At 43.5% G+C, this 19,382-nt stretch overlaps 2 protein-coding genes across 4 annotated transcripts; both read left to right on the top strand.

Annotated features, from left to right (window-relative positions):
* The first annotated feature begins 181 nt into the window (after window positions 1-181).
* pdpk1b (3-phosphoinositide dependent protein kinase 1b) lies at window positions 182-7,583 on the top strand. 2 transcript variants are annotated; one of them, XM_029134077.3, is made up of 14 exons: window positions 182-444; window positions 2,077-2,352; window positions 2,529-2,571; window positions 2,660-2,797; window positions 2,939-3,083; window positions 3,252-3,349; window positions 3,456-3,531; window positions 3,648-3,716; window positions 3,905-4,001; window positions 4,156-4,329; window positions 4,423-4,640; window positions 4,726-4,783; window positions 5,024-5,176; window positions 5,308-7,583. In XM_029134077.3, exons 1-14 carry the CDS (start codon window positions 421-423, stop codon window positions 5,419-5,421), a joined length of 1,683 nt encoding a protein of 560 aa, XP_028989910.1. In that variant the 5' UTR covers window positions 182-420; the 3' UTR covers window positions 5,422-7,583. The 2 variants fall into 2 exon arrangements, with proteins under 2 accessions (XP_028989910.1, XP_040924332.1); XM_041068398.2 differs by lacking the exon at window positions 182-444 and adding an exon at window positions 627-762.
* A 136-nt stretch (window positions 7,584-7,719) lies between these two features.
* On the top strand, window positions 7,720-19,166 carry kctd5b (potassium channel tetramerization domain containing 5b). Of its 2 annotated transcripts, XM_029134118.3 has the most exons (7): window positions 7,720-8,189; window positions 12,717-12,825; window positions 12,918-13,009; window positions 13,092-13,187; window positions 13,382-13,486; window positions 15,262-15,387; window positions 16,400-19,166. In XM_029134118.3, exons 1-7 carry the CDS (start codon window positions 7,968-7,970, stop codon window positions 16,427-16,429), a joined length of 780 nt encoding a protein of 259 aa, XP_028989951.1. In that variant the 5' UTR covers window positions 7,720-7,967; the 3' UTR covers window positions 16,430-19,166. The 2 variants fall into 2 exon arrangements, with proteins under 2 accessions (XP_028989951.1, XP_028989952.1); XM_029134119.3 differs by lacking the exon at window positions 13,382-13,486 and having other exon boundaries at window positions 7,730-8,189.
* Window positions 19,167-19,382: the final 216 nt, after the last annotated feature.

The raw sequence follows: 19,382 nt of genomic DNA, 5'->3' as shown, positions 1-19,382 counted from the left end.
CAGTGGATTCAAGGCGCGTGCTGGGATTCATGTAGTCTAAAGAATGAGGAGATGATGGGACTTGTGGATTCAGAGTAGTTGCACGCAAAAGTGAAGCAAAACAATATGAAGAACCTGTAGATCTACGTTGCTGTGACTGCGTTGTAACGAGTTCAAACACTTGTAAAAAAAAAAAAAAAAGAGTTTGTAGGTCATGTCTACTGTTGCATTTGAATACGCTAACACGGTGCAGTCGGTTCGACGGAGTTCAGTGGGCTGTAAATGTGGCGAGGGGGCGGACACAGCGGGACTCTCCTCTGCTGTCCTGCGGTAACATTGTTGTGGAACGACGTCACAGCTCGAAAATGAAGGCGCAGAGGCAGCCATTACTGGAGCTTCTCTAATTATTTTATTCCAAATAAATACTCGTGGTAAACTCCCATGGCAAAAGCTACAAGTCAGCTGGTGAGTTTTGTTACGTTAGTGTGAATACCAATTCGAGGCCGGTGCTCAGATTGTACAGTCTGGCGGCTATTTGACAACAAATAGTTATGTCGGGCCTTCATTTGAAGAGCGGTGCTAGCCGCAAACATGGTTTAACGTTACGACTCACTAGCTAGGGATGTTAGCTGGCTACCGTATGCTAACACAACATCTAACGCTGGCTTCGTTAATTTGAGCTGACCATCGCCTGGTTTAGTTCACAATTATATGTTCCTAAAGATACCCAGTATTACTGTCGCGTGCTACTAGTTTAATATAACGTATCATCGTTTTCCCGAGGTTGGTAACGCTTGACTAATGTTAGCTAAGAAGGTTCGCGCTTTTAAACGATGCTGCTATTTCTTGCTAACAAGCTAAGTTTAGCTTCAATGCGTTACACCATTGGGTTAGAAGACAGCTTTCTTGGGTTAACGTCGTTAACTTTGATTGCCAACCCATTGATGTCGAAATTCTAACATTGACTTCAGTGTACTGACACTTAACACGACTACGTGGCATCACCTGAAAACTGCACAAGGTTTTGAAGTTACTTATGTGCTACCTAGCCTGCTAACGTTAGCTAATTGGCTGCCTGTTAGCATTAAGTTTATAACTCGCTGTCATCGACGGCCGGCATTATTTGACAAGGCACCAAAGCTAGCTAACTAACGTTAGCGTGCTAGCAGGCGTTAGTTAGCAAAGAAAGTTCGCTCAGGCCTGTTGTCACTTCAGACTCATGCTTAGGTTATCGAAAACGATAGCTAACGTCCTCTGTCAACCATTACACGGTTGACCAAGGAGTAAAGGGCCAGTAGCTCGTTATAAGCCCAGTTGGCCACCATAGAGTCAGCTCCGGATAGAACAGCTAAAGGGCCACACCTTGGTTTTGAATGAGAAGAAGCTAGGCCAAGATTACTAACTAACTAACGTCAACGCTGTTGTAAAATGAAAACCATTAGCACCGACTATACAGCCGGAGTGTTAAAAATAACTGACGTTACGCACAGCAAACGGTGCGTGTAAAAGCACAACACGTTACTGTGACTGTAACGTTGTGATGTGTTCGAGGGCTCAGCAGTCATTTGCTGAGTTTCTCCCTGTGTTTGTGTGCGTTGACTGTAATGTCAATTTTACTATTTACATACAGCTTAGGTGAGCTGGGTGCAGCCGCTGTAGAAATTACAGCTGTCACATGAAAACCTTAACTTTGACAGTTTTTATAACTGTGGCCTTGTCGTTTTCAGACTTTGCTCCTCATGTGGACTGTCTTGACAATGTATATTATGTATGTAAATTATTATTATGTATAACATTTGATCTCAACACATGTTTTGTAATAGATGTGTAGTTGCTCGTTTGTGCTACCTTGTACTCCCACCATACACTGTGTTGCACAACTGAATGTAACACATTACTTGTAAGTGACCTGCCACCCTCGGTCTTTGAAGCAGGCTTCAGTTAGTGTTTCTGTGATTAGATTCTCATTTATCCCCAGCAAAATAAGTTTCACAGTCCCCTTATTGAAGAACTGTATGAATGATTTGTGTTTTTAAAGCAGAACAGTCACAGTTTTGCTCTTACTAAGTATATTCTCTGCGTGTCCTCTCATTACAGTATGATGTTGTGCCCATTAAGCCCAACCTTGTCATCTGTTCCTGCTCGCATCCATCAATGGTAAGAAACCACCCTGACTCCTGCTCGCCACTTGCTATCCCAGGCGCAAGCAGTAGCCACTGTCCTAGCATGGAGGGCTCAGCCCCAGAGGCCTCTGTCAGCAGCCATGTCTCAGACCTCCGCACACAGCCAGCTGCCCAGGCACCGCAGCCGCGCAAGAAAAAGCCAGAGGACTTCAAATTTGGCAAAATACTGGGAGAAGGCTCCTTTTCAACAGTATGTAGCTCACATTCTGTTACATTGTACTGGGGTAGTTGTTGCCACATGTTAGCATTCCTTTGATTAATGTACTTGGATGACTCATCCTCAATTCATTTGCAGGTGGGAGGATTAACTAGTTTTACATAAGTCTAAAAAGAAAGTAACAAGCCATGTTATGTTTTTATCTAAAGGTTGTACTGGCCAGAGAGCAGGTAACAAGCAAAGAATATGCAAGTGAGTAACCAAAACTTTTGTGGGGTGTAGTGATTTATACTTTGAGCATTTATTACTGTTTTCTTACATTGTCTTTTCTCTTCTTCAGTTAAGATTTTAGAGAAGCGACATATTATGAAGGAGAACAAAGCCCAGTACGTCAAAAGAGAAAGGGATTTGATGTCAAATCTAGATCATCCGTTTTTTGTCAAGCTCTACTTCACATTTCAAGATGATGAGAAGTTGTGTATCCTTTTGAGGTCAAAATGCCAGTGTGCTGTACATTAATGAAATGAGTTGGTTTGTAACCTTTTGCCTTTAAACAATTCTGAAATGGTTGTTAAAACATCTGAAAGAATCACAGTGATCCTTAACAAGTTCCTTATAGATTTTGGTCTGAGCTACGCTAAGAATGGAGAGCTCTTGAAATACATTCGCAAAATTGGTTCATTTGATGAGACCTGTACTAGATTCTACTCTGCTGAAATAGTTTGTGCCCTAGAATACTTACACAATAAGGGGATAATACACAGGTGAGACATGTGTTTGTTTTTGTAATGGCATTTATTTCCTTCTGCATCTTTCTGTAAGTCAGTATCTATACGTGCATATATATATATATATATATATATATATATATATATATATATATATATATATATAAAAATATGGATATTTACAACCTATTTTTTTATTTTCAGAGACCTGAAACCAGAGAATATTCTCTTGAGTGAAGAGATGCACATTCAGATAACAGATTTTGGCACAGCAAAACAGTTATCGGCAGACAGTAAACAAGGTAAAACTACAGATCTGACTCTTACTTGAACCTTTCAGCACAGAGCATGTAACAAGCTGTATGGTTATTCATGAAAATCTTACTATTTATTTGCTTTGTTTGGCAGCGAGAGCAAACTCCTTTGTGGGAACAGCGCAGTATGTGTCTCCAGAGTTGCTAACAGAAAAGTCAGCCTGCAAGAGGTAAGAAGGTTTAGCTGTCATGCATCACCTGAATCGACTAATCATTGATCGTTTCATCAGATAGCCTGTGTCACATAAGAAGCAAAAACATTTATTTGTGTTTATTTTGTCTTTAGCTCTGACCTTTGGGCCTTGGGATGTATTATCTATCAGCTGGTGGCTGGTTTACCACCATTCAGAGCTGGGTAAGAACAGAAGAAAGGAGGGCTTATTTTCATGAAGTTGTGCACAAGGCTTGACCCATCACATTGATTTGCTATTTTAGTCTTTTTCTTTAATATAACTGTGGCAAAGTAAGTTTGGTTATCTCAATGTATTATAATCTATTTCACTTGCAATTTAACCGCCTTTTATTGTACTTCTTGTGATGTAGAAACGAGTACCTAATATTCCAGAAGATCATAAAACTGGAGTATGAATTCCCAGAGAAATTCTTCCCCAAAGCCAAGGATCTTGTCAGACAGCTTCTGGTAGGTCATTGTTTAGCAGAATTTATATAGGATTAAATTTTGTTATTTTTAGAAAGTACTGTGGCTCTTGTGGTGATGTGTGCTTGTATTGGATTTTTGCAGGGCTAGTCTTTAGTTATATCAAAACATACCTGTTTTTATTTTTTCCTTGCAGTCACTGGACCCTTCCAAAAGAATTGGGTGTGAAGAAATGGGAGGGTATGACCCTTTGAAGCAACATCCTTTCTTCAACACCATCTCCTGGAGTGACCTACACCTACAGACACCCCCCAAGCTCACACCTTACCTCCCAGCCATGTCTGAGGATGATGAGGACTGTTATGGAAATGTAACAGATTTTCTGACTTTTACAATGATGATTTTATGTCCATTATTTGCTTTTGTGAGTGTGATTTTCACCCTCTTATCTCATTTGTAACAGTACGACGACCTCCTGAGCCAGTTCAGTAACATGCAGGTGGCCCAGTCCAGCTCATCACACTCCTTATCGCCACATGACTCTACTCCCCCACAGAGGTCCAGTAGCAACATTGAACAGTACATCCATGATTTGGATAACAACTCTTTTGAGCTGGACCTGCAGTTCACTGAAGAGGAGAAGCAGCTATTGCTGAACAAACAAACTACTGGAAACCCCTGGTAAGACCACGGAAGACTAGTCTTCGGGTCTTTTTTAAGTGAGACAAGGGAATTGACATTAAGCTTTTATTTCTTATTTACACAGGCACCAGTTTGTGGAGAATAACCTGATCTTAAAAATGGGTCCAGTAGATAAACGAAAGGTGTGTATATTTTAGTGCATTCAATTCAAACAACTTTCTGTTGTATACATGTAAAATGTTGTCTGATATCTGGACTACTAGGTGTATTCTTCCCGATAAAGGTTTGTTCATGGTATAACTTATTGCCAGCAAATGGGAAGTAAAGGATCATTGCCACTAGTGGTGTAGGAAGTGTAGTTTGTGTAACAGCACCCTCTGTCGGTGAGCTTGCATGTAAAGATGTGTGGCATTCCATTGCAGGGTCTGTTTGCTCGGCGGAGACAGCTGCTTCTTACTGAGGGACCACACCTGTACTACGTGGATCCTGTCAACAAGGTTCTGAAAGGGGAGATTCCATGGTCCCTTGAGCTACGCCCTGAGGCCAAGAACTTCAAAACCTTCTTTGTTCACACGGTGCATTTCATATTTGTTTATCTAAAATGTTTATCTTGATCAGCGTGTTGATACTTGCCTAATTTTTGGAATTTCTAATTATATTCTGTTCACTTTACTAAATATGTCTTCTCTTGCTGTGATGTTTGCAGCCTAACCGAACATACTATTTGATGGACCCCAGCGGAAATGCTGACAGGTGGTGCAAGAAGATCCAGGAAGTGTGGAGAAAGATCTATCAAAGGCACCAAAACCCTGGGCTATAGGAGCACATTTTCTCCTGTGGCCACACCTTTTTAGCTCTGAGGCCAATCACTGAGCAGAGTAACACCCTTTTTAGTGCCCTTCACCATCGCAATGTAAACAAACTCTTAGAGACGCTGGCATCTAGACCTTGTTTGTTTTCCTGAGTAGAACCATGGGAAAAATACAACTTTGGATTCAGGGTTGCTTTGCTTGTTCTTTGTGCTCTCTGTGAGGCTTCTATCGCATTTTCCCATGTACGGATGATAAGACTGCCACCATGCACATTTGCTTTTTGTACATTCAGCAGGGGGATAAGAAGGGCAAGCTTGGCCTGTAGATTGACACAAACCTGGGTACCGCTAGGACTATCTCAAGTGCAAGGACTGGTTTCCTGCTACAGTGATACCATAACACAAAATCTAGCTTTTGTGAATGACAGCCTATCCTGATATCTTAGTTAAACCATATCCTAATCCTACATTGTACATGCGAGCTATAGTCAGGTCCCATTTCTAATGCATTTACAACATAGCTGTAACAGATACTGTAAGATGACTTAGTCTTGAGCGTTAACCAAACGCAAATCCTATATATATATTATTTTTTTGTCAGAGCCCATTTCTTCCCACTGTATTTAACTTTTTTAGTCTCTTGATACTTAGTTATTGCAGTCCAAAAGAGGTCTCTATGTAACAAGCAGAGTGCTGCTCTGCAGTGAGAGATGGGTCTGAATCAGTCTCTGTATAAGTGTGAGCCCTCCACAGCTGTTACTGAGGAGGTATCACTGACAGGGGAAGGGTAAACATGCCACTAGCTTGTACTTCCTACTCATAACTTTCCTGCATGGCCAGTTTTGTAGCTCAGCCTTGTCTGCTTCTCTTTCCTAGGGCACTGGAAATGTAGTTTGTTCAAGCTTAAAGGTGGGTATTTTTGACTGCATTGGCAAATATTATTGGATGATTCGGCTGTTCTGTACCATTCACTGGCTATTTCTTTGTGGTGTGAATTCAGTTTCATTTTTGTTGGGATAGTCTGCTCATCTACAGTACTTCCTATTGAAAACAAAATTTCATGTGCTGACCACCCCATGCTGAACAGAAAACTATCAACGGACGTACATACATACATATACTATCATTTCAAAAGCAATCACAGTAAAGCTGTTGTCCCTGAACAAAATGGCAGAACTGCCTCACTGGGCTCCTTGGTGCATTTATTTTGTTTTCCTTCTCACGTTTGGCCCAATAGAAATTAAAGCGAGTCAACTTGTGCTCTTGTTTTAGCAATATGTATTCTCATAATGCTTTAAATTTTTGACATATTACCTTAAGGTCCTTCCCAAAGGTCCTCTTCCTTCAGCTGAGTCTGTGTGCGCAGTGTGACTGGAGTGAATAGCACCCTCGGGCCCTGGGGCCCGGGGCTCCACGTGGTTGGATGTCAGTTAAAGGATGTCTATTTGATCCAAATAACCGAAGATGAAATTGCTGTATCTGTCTATAAAGTTAAGAAAGCACTAAAGAAGTGTTTTCCTTTAGTTAGAAAAAAAATGTCTGAATCAAGTCGATGGCAGTCGGTTACATTGTGTATGGAAAACTCTACCTGGCTTGTAACTGACTAGAACTGTGATGTACAGATGATGTATTATTAAAATCTGAAGCAAGTAATGCAATGATATTAGGATACAGTTTTTGTATTTTTATTCTTGTATAAGGTTATTTGATGGCTATTGTTTAGCCTCTAGTTCATTCTGTGTTATTTAAATTCTAATATATGAATCATATTTGGATTGAAGTCATGTTCAGGGGCCATGTTGTGTATGTATTGAGATGTAAAGCCTTTGAATGTGAATAATTATTGTAAACTATAATATTTTACAGCTTTTTTCTTACTATATCATACATTTTCTATTTGCTCAGTGATTTAATCATATTCTGATAATTTAATGAATCTGCTCATTCTCTCTCTGATTATTGTGCGGCTAGGTCAGTAGATGTTGAATGATGAATTTTCCACTTAATGCTTGGTAGTCCAGTAATTAAAGCATGTAGGGATTTAGGCATACAATAAAGCCATGTGTCCTGTCTTCTGTTGACAACCACAGTCATGACAGTGAGAACGGCAGCATTCGGTGGTCATGGCTTCTCATACTGCAGCATGTAAATAAAGTTCGGGTCTATCATAAGAGTCTGAGTGTCTTTAAATCAAACACCAAACACTGGGGATCAACTTCGTGCTCTGTACTTTAGTGCAGTTGATCATAAAACGGAATGTGTATCATTACAACATCTACTGTAGCGCTTCAACGCAAGTCCCTTCCAATCAATATAAACCTCGTGGATCCCCCTTGAAGCGCGGCTCCTCTTTCCCCCGGAGGGACCCACGCGAGCGTCCGCCGCGGAGTGGGTCAGTAGGAGTGGCCGCGGCGCTGGCAGCCCGCTCTGCGTGAGTCGCGGAGCCCAAGTTGGTGGCTGCAGCTGTAGATATTTCCTGTCCGCCGCGCAGACAGAGCAGAGCAGCGCAGAGCAGCGCAGAGCAGCGGCGAGGGCGGAGGAGACACGGGAGAGGGATGGCGGAAAATATCTCCGAGACGAGCGGCTCCGTTCACCGGAGATGTCTGGCCCATTCTTCGGCGGAGAGGAGCGCCGCGGCCGCGGTCGGAGCGTCCAAGTGGATCCGACTGAACGTCGGCGGCACGTATTTTTTGACAACGAGACAGACGCTGTGTCGAGATCCCAAGTCGTTTCTGTACAGACTGAGCCAAGCTGACCCCGAGCTCGACTCCGATAAGGTAACTGCTTAGCTAGTCGAGCTAGTTAGCCCTGCAGCTGCGACCGTGGCTGCTTGATTAACTCAATTTTAAAACTGCTTGTGAACGCTCGCTACGACGGCAGATGGTTCCGGGTACCGGCCCGTTCACTCTGGCCCCCGCCTATGCCGAGATCCATATTTATCGCATTAGCCACTTGCTTTTTGCGGCTAGCCAGCGTTAGCGCGCCGAGCTAGCTAGATTCCGACAGTCACCACATGACATACGGTCCCGCTGCTAGCTGGCGCGTTTCACTCGTTAATATGGACCCGAACGGCACCGAACGTCGGGTCCGGTGCCGGCTCGGGTGTGCGGCGTGAAGAACCAGCTCGCGCCACGGGCGTTGAGTCGTTTCGTCGAACTTTAGCGACCTTTACAGGAGTTGAAAACTTTCCCCATCCGAGGCCGATGCGTTGCACACGTCGAGGTGTCAAACAAAAGCCACGGTTGATCCTAAATCTTTACGATAATGTATTTAAACTAGTGACGTGTTTCTCGCATTTAAAACCATTTTACACCACGCAGACCTTTTTGCATTGGTCTGGTACTTGGCCCGGTTTGATCTGCAGTAATCGGTCTGTGCTGGCATGAAGCTCCGCTAATGAGCACATAAGTCACTGCCAAGTGGAGTTAGGTGCTGCCGGGGATGAGGTCATGCGTTTCTATCAATGGCTCCACTTCTCTCCGCTCGCCCATCTGTCACTGTAAAGTCCTGCGCGGCCCCCAGTTGTGTCAAGCGCAACGCTCTCGCATCGCCCGCCCGCGTGACACGCTCAGATTTTCATCGCACTGTTCACATTCTGCCCCAATTTCTCCCTTTTGAGTCGTCGACGCGCACGTGAAGCCGAACCTCTGCTCGAAGGTGACACTCTAACCCGCCGCTGCCCATTTCCACGCAAATGTCTTAATCTCTGAATAATCAGCTTGCTTTTTTTGCCAGTTTATCCTCCCATGAGCAAGGATCAGTGCATCGCAATCCTTTGTCTTAAGTGTGTATTAGACTCTCAAGCCTTTAATGTACCTCTCCCCAGCAGGCAGTCGGCATCAAGATCACTCCCAGTAAAAGGCAGGTTTTTATTAGATATAATTTCACTCGCCACTGTGTATGTGCTGACATGATTTCATCTCCTTTTCTTATTTTTTTTTATTTGCAGCTGAGCCAAATAGACCCCCCACCCCCCCTTTTTTGCATAACACCGGCCTTTATGTGAGCGTTGAAGCCCTGCAGAGTGACAGATCGGTTGAAAAGCGCAGTTTTTAGGCATATGCGGTATTGTGTTTCTCCGAGAAGGAAGTGTGTGGCTCCGTCCTCAGTCACGCAGGCTGACGTGCTTCGGCAGGACTCTTGAGGAGAGCTGCATTATTCATGTTGTTGACTGGAGCCTGTTTTGCACATGGGGGTAGAACAGGGACGAAGCGCTGTCATGTGCACAGCCATAATAAAATGCTATTTGATTGGAATTACTTCAGTTTCTCTTTCTAAGTTGTTTTAATCCGATTTATTTTTTTAAATGGCGCAAGCTGAAGTCTTGCTATCATTGCATCATTCTAAGTTTGCTAGTTGAGGCTCAAGTGTCACACTCTCTGTTTTATCTATAAGCTGAGATATGTGCACTAATCATCATCTACCCTCCTGTCATTTTCTGCCTAGATGAGATTTTATTGCTCACAACTCTCCAACTACTCGGCTCTCGGCCACTCAAGCCCGAGACGCAGCTTTCCAGCTCTGAGAGCCGCATCAATTTTTCAAGCGCTCCATCACAAAGGATTCTTGTCCTTTCAACATTTTATTCTTTTCATATTCATATCCATTTGCTGCCTGATGGAGGTCTCTCTCTGCAGCGCGTGTGAGGAAATGTGGCTGGATGCAGCCTGCATATCGTGCCTGCGCACACTGTGGGAGGCAATGTAAATATTTAACAGTGAAATTGTGTCCTGCTGCTCCATATTCCTGGATTAACCGCGGGCTCCTTGAGCCGGTTGAGGTGCGACTCGAGGCTGATCTCATGATCTTCGTCGTTCTGAAGTAACGCTGACATAGTTTCATGCTCCGTAAAACAGAAACGTTTGAATTTGATGGCTCACTCCAGGCCTTGATACAGCAAATCCCAGCTAGATTCTTATTCCGACGCGCTTCCCCATTCTCCTCCTGTCGGGTCGGGATGCAGTGATTTTCCAGCTTTGCTGTGAAGCTTCTTAACGGCCTCTCGGTCTCGACAGCAAATGTTTTAGCGGACGTCTAAAAGCAGAGCTGTTCATTATTTTCACTATTTTAAATATTTTTAAAAGGAAAACGTGCAGTGGTGCTGCTTGGCCAAGCTGATAGTAGTCATTCGAATGACTGCCTGATTCTTTCACTAAGAATCAAACAAACTTTTCTTTCCCCCCCGGTGTTCCAGCTTTCGAAATAAGAGACATCTCATGAAATAAAGCTTTGATGTGGTGTGTGTATTATTTAAAAGATGGAGCCCTCTTTGACTATGCCATTACTGCATGTACTCCGGAGGGACTCCTGACTCCTACTCTACAAGGATCAGGCTTCCACTTGACTAAGTAGCTACAGTCACATGACTCCCAAGATCCACTGCAACGTCTTTAAGCAGTGTTTTGCACAGGGCTGGTGATCGGCTTCATGGCAGTGAAGGCCGAGCAGGGTTTCGTGTAGATTTCTCTCTTAATTGTGATGAGCAAAATAGAATATGCATTACTTTTTGCTGCTCCTGTACTGTTTTCATTGCATTTGGGCCTGACTTTGGTTGAATCCTGCAGAAAGCCCCGCTGGACACCAGGCGCTCGGAGGGTGGGACACCGTGGTATTTCCTGCGGGAGGATGCGTATTGTGTGCAGGGGAGGAATGGAGTTGGAGCGCGCTGTTGCGGGAGCCACAGTTCTCAAAAACCCTAATTTACATCCATTGTCGCGTTCAGTGCGAATGCACCTGATGTCATGCCCGTTTAAGTTTCCCCTGTGGGCGGACGGCTGTAGTTTTGAATAGTTTTGCAAGATCAAACCACCAAAGGCCGCGTCGTGGGCTGAGCCGGCCCATGTCTGCAGGTTGTCACGTGTGGGCGTATCGGTTTCATCTCATCGAATACATGGAACCACTGGAGCTTTACTGTCTGACTGCAGACTATTGCCGCTCACTGATGGACTTTAGCCTTTACTGCATGTTCGTGGATGATAAACTAGCATTGCTGGTGGGGGCAGCTTTCTCTAGCTGCACTTTTAAAGCTGTTAAATTTTGTAGCGTTTCATCCGAGTACTTGAGCCCAGCTCCTTTTAGACGGTACCTCGCAGCAGCCCTGCTCCTTCCCCCGCTCCTCTGTCTGTTGCCTAGTGCTCCCTCGCCCGGGCCCCCAGAGATGCCGTCTTTTGTTTTTAATTAAAAACCTTGTCCCCTCTGTGTACACGGGACCAAGTTAGAGCCTCTATATCCATCCGTCCTCTGAACTGGGTCACCGTCACCTCCAGTGCTCTGCAGACGCATGTGCCCAGCGAAGACGCAACTGAAAGTTTACGTCAGTGTTAATAAGTATAGTAACGTCTCGTATGTGTTTGGTTTTTTTATGCTGTGTGCAGTAGTTTATTTTTATAGTCTGTTACACAGCTCAGGTCTTATTAATACCAGTGATGCTGCGATTCAAGCGTCCACCTGTACTTCTGCTCAAACATCGGCGTCGACACAAAGTAAAGAAGTGACACAGGACACTGGGACCAGAATAGCGCTCCCCTGGGTTACCGTGGGATATTTTTTTTCCTTTTGGAAAGGAGGTCATCCAGCCAGGAGGGTTGGGAGATTCATTACAAAAGAGAGTGCACTGGGACTTCGCCTCTCATTATTGGAAAGACTAATGAGGTCTGAGCGAAGTCTGTGGACATGTGAAGCACGGCCAGCTTTGAATGCACACGCGTTTTAGAGGTTTGCTCACGGCTGTGTGTTTGTGTGTGATGATGCAGCCGTGTCCTGGGTTAAGTCACGTCAGGCGCAGGACGGATCTGCTTTGCTGCAAACGCTCGTCCTGGAACTACAAACTCGCAAAGTCAAACATCCCGCAGCGTTCGAGGCCCGGCGCTGAATTCGCTGAAGGCCTTTCCTTGTGCGATGAGCGTTTTAACGCGTCACGCGAGTTCGACTCGCTAAAGTGTCACGTTGTGTTAACATTTGAGCTCCGTCGTCGTATCGGTGGAGACTCTTAATTGTGGGACGTATGCGAAGGTGCTTTCCCTCGGTGGACGCGGCCCGCTGCTCTGAATCCTCTTCTGTTCTGCTCTAATTGTTTTCGCCGTCGGTTCCCTAAAGATGGTCTAATCGCAGCGCTTCCAGAAATAGGGGAATACCCGTTGCTTGTGAAGGAATCGGGATCAAACCCAGGGCCCGTGGGGATAGTGAAGCGATATCCCAGAGCTATTGTATTTGTGCCGCGCCGTGTGCACACGTCTCCTAAAGCCTTATAGAGGTTCTATCAGAAGTAGATATAATGTTTATAATGTTTTATTTTTCCTTTCCAGGATGAAACAGGTGCCTATCTCATAGACAGAGACCCCACGTACTTTGGGCCAGTGCTGAACTACTTGAGGCATGGCAAACTGGTGCTTAACAGGGACCTGGCAGAGGAAGGTAATGTCTGTGTGGGTTATAATGGATGTCTGCGCACCAAAACCCAGCTGCTTTAGGTAAATCCATTTATGTTTTTAACTTTTTTTTTTAAGGTGTGTTAGAAGAAGCTGAATTCTACAACATCACATCATTAATAAAGCTCATCAAGGACAAGATCAGGGAACGCGACTGCAAAACATCACAGGTGAAATGGTTTCCGTGACTCTTCCATTGCTCTGACTGCCTTGTTCTTGTCCCTCCATCCTCATCCTCATCTTCCTCCTCAGATCCCGGTGAAGCACGTGTACCGGGTGCTCCAGTGCCAGGAGGAGGAGCTGACACAGATGGTGTCCACCATGTCCGACGGCTGGAAGTTCGAGCAGGTAACTAGCCCCGCCCCCAAGCCGCCGCTCCGCCCTTCGTGTGCTTCACCCACCGCGCTGCGCTCACATCGACCCACCCCCCCCCGAAGAGTCGGCTCCTGAACGCTCCACAGCCCAACAGCAAATCGCATCTTTCTCAATGTGCGCATACATGATCCGGGGCATCCCTTCTGTGCTCTGATTGGTCGTTGCAGCTTGTCAGTATAGGTTACGGGCGGGCCCACCAGTCAGAGTTTCTGCTGATTGTGTCAAGGGAGGTGAAGGGAGAAGAGTCTGCTTTGCCAAACAACAGCGGAGAGGTGTGTCCCACAACTTTCTGTCCACGGGCTGGTCACTGCATGGTCCTCATGTCTATACGCACCCCGTTGGCCATTGTTTGTCCCAAGTACACACACAGCTGTTGGTTATTATTTCAGTTGTTTTCAGTGTTCATTTCTACTGCCTGCTCACCACTGAGATGAAGAGAACATGACATCTTTATTTTCCGTGTGTGGTTTTATTTGATTTGAACAGCTTTCACGGTTCGAGTTTGTCGACAGCTTTCTGTTTCCTGCTCGTAGGCGCTCGGCCGTTTGAGGGGCTACGCTGTAAAATAGTGCTGTTTGTTGTTGTTGTTGAAGTCTAAAAAAAAAAAAAAAAAAGTTTTAGCGGCTGAGAGAAATGGATCGGAGTTCTGAGGGAATATCGTGACGTCGACCAGAGGGGTTGTGTTCAGCTAATGCGTGCAGTGTAATTCTTCTAATCCAAAAGCCACATGTTTGACTATCGGGATCGGCCTTTTATGATGATGCATCGCCGGAGTTTCATTAATCTCCTTATACAGGTCAGATGGGAAACTAGAAACACTCCCTATGCAAACTCTGCAATGGAGGAGCCTTTTGGGAAGATGAGCTTGTGCTGCCGTCAGTCAGGCGTTTTTCATTTAATTTCTCTTCTGATTCAGGTGTATTGGACGCTCAAAGGCCCAGGGTTTAGTATCTGTTGCTCCACGGCAGCTAAAGTCCCATTATTTGCTCTTCTGTGTATTTTCTTTTTTTTTTTTTTTGCTGCGTTCATGCTGTAGTGTACGAGCGAGCGCCTGACAACAAGTCTCTGGCAGCGGCTCTGCTTAATGAGGTGGTGCGTGTCTGAACATGCACACCTGAGCACACAGTGTAGAAGTAACCTGCACCTGAGCAGCAGGATCGTTCAGGAAGAAGAGCTGTTCTTCCCAGTTCACGAGATTCACCTGAAAGTGATAGCGCCTTCGTCCGTCCTGGTTTCCTTTTTATTGTAGTTAAACCCTAGAAGTAGTTCAGGAGCTAGAAACAGTAGCATTTAGTTGTGTTGTTCACCTGGGTCCTGGTGGTCAATGTTAGGAAAGCTGCTCCTTATCGGAGTACAGCCGACTGATCTGCAGTTTCTCATTGATTTTCAGCCGGCATGTTTGCTTCCTGTGATTGAGTCCCTCAGTATCTGCTCATCTTTTTTTTTTTTTTTTCTTTCCCCATTCATGTGTTTGTGCCCTGTTTTCTTTTATCAGTTTATTCCTGTAACTCACTGATTATTTTTGTTATTGATCTGATGACCCAGTTTTCGGTTTGCCACTTTATAACTTCTATTTGATGTCAGCAGGAAGTAAAAACACTATTTGAATAGTTTTGTTTTTGTTTTTTAGAAATGCACTGATATAGAATTTAGGTTTTTTAAATATAGCATTTATTTGTGGAACTCGATTAACACTTATTTAAATTGGGCTCCAAGTTGGTCTGGTCTCACATTTTATGCTTTAAATGAATCAAGAGGGAAAATATGCACGTTAATCATCCCATCTTTAATTATTAATTATGATTGATTACCCTTTATGAACTCTTGGGCTGTGCCTAATTAGTCAAACTTGTCTGAAAGGACTGTTTAATTATTGAAAAGCCTTAAGTGTAAGTTGCAGGAGGCTGTAGACTCTCTCTGCTCCGTGTTTGGGTCGGCAGCTTCTTTATTTGAACTTGTTTTCCCACCACGGGTAACCCACTTCTTGCCTCCGCTCATCAGTCTAAGGGTAATCCTTCCCCTGTGCTCTGTTCTCGTGTCTCTTTAGCTTGTCAGCATAGGCTCCTCTTACAACTACGGAAACGAAGACCAAGCCGAGTTCCTGTGTGTAGTCTCCAAGGAGCTGCACAATCAATCATATGGGACCAACAGTGAGCCCAGTGAGAAGGCGAAGGTAAGTGTGTGTGTGTGTGTTTTGCATATTGAGTTTTGCATACAGGTCATAAATGTGGTTGTTAAACATGACCCAGTAGCTGCGTTTCCTTGGTCTCTTCCCCAACGTTTTCTACATCCATTCATTTCTGTCGTGTTTTTTTTTTTCCAACACGCCTGTCTTGTCTTCTGTGCCATTTGCATGCTGCATGTTGCTCAGACTGAGGACGAAGAGACGGATTACGAAATGAATGAGTCTGATTAGGGTTGAGCACTTTTAGCTCGTTGGTGAGCGCTCAACAGCTCTTAGTCCCTCAGTCACCGCTTCCTAGGTCGTCCCTCTGCCCGTACACGACTGAAGCCGCCTCATGCACTGAAGCCAGGCTCATCGGCTCTGATCGCTCCAAGCCAAAGCCCGATGGTTCCTGAGTCACTTGCGGCAGGTGAAGTTCTCAGGAACCAGGAGCTATGAGCTGTATTTATTTCAGCCTTTAAATCCGACCCTCAGAACCTCGGTTAATGGTGAGTAGCTGAATCATCAGCTGAAGCAGCTTGACTCATAACATCCCCTCATTCGGCGATGCTGAATGAGGGGATGTAGTCGCTGCCTGCTTCTTTCTGTTCAGCCTGTTGTTGTGCAGCGATCCGGCTTTGGAGCGCTGCACGAGAACTGGGTGAAGGAAGTTTACAATTCAGTATGACCCGTGCTCAGCTGTGCTGTGGTCGGCTTCAGTCGAGTGTTTGCTTCACCCAGGTTGATCCCACATGACAGTGTCCCATGCTTTTTAAGGGAACCACATACTGCATAGTTTTCTTGCACAACATCTTCTTTTCCTCTCTCTCGCGCCCATATTTTTTTTTTCTCTGCATCCTATTTAGAGTCTGTCTAAGCCAGCGCCTACAGCGGCTGCTTCTGACTGGGAGCGAGGGTGCGCTGCACAAACAGAGCTAACGAGTTTAATAAGGCTTTTCAAACGCTGCCGACTGTAGAGTTGGAGATGTTCACAGTGTGTTGTTGTGTTTTGGTCCTGCAGATTCTTCAGGAACGGGGTTCCCGCATGTGAAGAAGACTCAGTATTATGAGCTCCAGGTGTTATGATGCAAACATATCATCTTTGTAAGAACGTCGGGCACAATGTAGATTTAAAAAGGAGGGCACATTTATTGGTTGTTTCCCTCCGTTTTGTTTTTATTCTTTTTAATGTAAATAAGTATGTTTACTGACAATTTGTGCCTGTACATTTGAACTGGACCTTTTTTTTTTTCTTCTTTTTTGCGGCGGTTTTGTTTTTCTAATTGAACGTGAGGAATTGTATGCTACAAACAAATGTTTTATGCTATAAAATATGGCCGTCAACAAGGCCAATGATTCACTCAGGGTCCGCTGTTGCGTTGATTCTTGTATCCTTCAACTCAAGGGTCTGGTTAAGAGATCAGTGTGGTCTTTTATAAGTCAAAAGTATCAAACTCAATCATTTTTTAGAGATGGTAAAAAGGGAATTGCATATTTATAATTTAGTGAATTTCATCCCTAAAACAAATTAGTAATGTTTTCTCTAATATTTCAGACTGTTCTATTGCTGGTCATGAGCATCCCAGCTACGCAGCAGCTTTTTTTTCCGTTATTAATCGTGGTCAGATAACAAACTGTCACCAGAACTTAAGGATAAAGTATGACAGGCTTTAACTGATGACGAGTAAATGACCTAGACAGATCATAGTGATGCAACAGACGCTGATGCAGGATGCTTGTCATTTAAACATCATTTAGGTATTTAATGCGACCTTTAACGTCTCCATGTTTTGATTTTCTGCATACAGCTTCTTTCTACTAAAATATAAGTGTCACATTCAGTCCGTCATAGATTCTTTACCTACATTTAGTTTGCGATGTCCTTGTGGTTATGAATCTGAAATGAACTGCCAAAAAACTAAGTTTTTCAGTTGTAAATCATCAATCATCCGTGTCCTCTGGTGACATCTCAGCTTCGAGCCTTTCAGTTGTTTGTTTTGATTTCTTCCACCACTGAGTTCTGCTCGGTCACTAGTTGGTTTGTTTAACTTGTTTAAGATCTTTTTTTTTTTTGAGGGCAAATATTAGTTTAACAGCAGTGGTGAGGGACTCTCAGTTTGTAGGGGCTTTTGTTTTGATGTAAATAACAAAGTCAATATTAATATTTAACTCTTAAAGAAAACTGCACATTTTGTACACTGTATAGAACACAACTTGAAATAGAAGTTGTTTATACTGGATTTTTAAAAAGTTAGAGACTCTTGACAACGTTAACTTCTGTTTTGCATTGTTTGTACAGGATTCCTCCAAGATCACAGTTAGGGCGGAAACAGCTGATGCTGAACATGGTGTCTTTCACTGAGAACATGCTTGGAGCATGTTTTGACAAACAAAAAAAAACAAAGTTATTCTTGGCTGGCTATGAAGTTGACTGTTACGTTTTCAAATGAATATTTTAGTTATTTTCCTGCATTGCGATAGATTCTTCTGAGCATTTTTGATGTGTGTCCTTTGCAGGCACAGCATTACAAGCACTACAGTGGAAACCACACTGTGCACATTGCTTACAGCCTGTAATGTTGATGTAAATACCGCATTTTAAAAACACTTTCTTTTTATATAGACAAAGTTGTTTTCAGGTTTGATGTGTGGTTTTGATAAGTTGGATATTCACGAATCATTTAGTGTTGCCTTTTTTCCCCCCGAAGACCAAAATCCAATGTCTTATGTGTATTGTACACATTGATCTTAGCGTCAGGGATGAGTAACCTTTTTTTTTAACGCTGGCACACTTTGTACATACATACTTGTTAATGACACACAAAACCTCCATTTACTCACATATACACTTGACGAAACCGTTTTATAAAGTCAGAAGCAAGTATAGCATGTTTTTTAGTCTAGATAAACACATGAAAATATATATAAAACAAACACGAACACACAAGGGCTTTTAAAGTGCAAAATTTGAGATCTGAAAAGAGTTTCTGAAGAGTTTTAATCGAAGTAGACTGGATTTTCCTGCCAGAGCTAGGCTATGTTTACATTTGCTATAGTATTCTGAAGCCTTCCAATTAAGTACTGTCTTGCACTCCCTCACACACGGTACCATGTCTGACCTGTGTGACTGCACCAGTGGAAACTAGCGCTCCCCACTCAGCTAATACTCACATGGACATTAGATACTCTATCTATTTATATGCTTGAGTGTTGTAGACAATCTGCTTTGCACCCTCAGCACACATTTAGTATGATGAAACGTCACCTGTGTTGGTTCAGAGTTCAAGGTTCCTTTGGGTCATCTTTTAATTATTTTTTTTTCCTGCAATGAGATTGTGATTAGTTGGTTTAGTTCTGACCTTATTTGATATAGTCTATTTCTGAGGTGTTTTACCTTCTGTTGTTTAGCAGCTGGATTACCTTATCTCCCATTCACTTTGTGTCTGGTTAAGCATTTCACATTGACAATAATAATTTTATGTCTAAGATAAACGTATCAAACCTGTAGCCTAATACTTTTAAGTGCCCAGTTTGTTTTACATACAAGTCATAAGCCACAGACCACTGCAATGCATGATTGAATATGATCACACTTGTAATCAGAGGGATTGAATGTGCCATTTTTTCCTCAGTCTAACAAAAACATCAATAAGATTCTCATATCACTACATAGGTCACTCCTATTATGATCTTATGCAATGATAACAATGTACAAACTGAGTATGATGTTATGGAGGCAGTTCAATATGGTCTTGCATAAGGTAAATTCAATAAAATGTTGTCATTCATGTGTGTGTGTGTGCGCATTTATTGAAGAAGATTAGAAAATAAATATCTGTAATCTTCAGTACAGATATGTTGATGTGTCCCTATCCTTCCCTTTTCGTTGGTGAATTTCAAACATCTTACTTTACAAATTTAAACTTGTACTAATTACTACTACTCCAATACGTCCCCATCGGTCCTTAAGCTCTTCCGTTCCTGTCGTTTCACAGCTCGGCGGT

The sequence above is a fragment of the Betta splendens genome, chromosome 19 (genome assembly GCF_900634795.4).
Source record: "Betta splendens chromosome 19, fBetSpl5.4, whole genome shotgun sequence".
Taxonomy (NCBI): Eukaryota; Metazoa; Chordata; class Actinopteri; order Anabantiformes; family Osphronemidae; genus Betta; species Betta splendens.
Note: the sequence above shows the minus strand (reverse complement) of the source record. Positions and strands in the feature narration are given on the sequence as shown.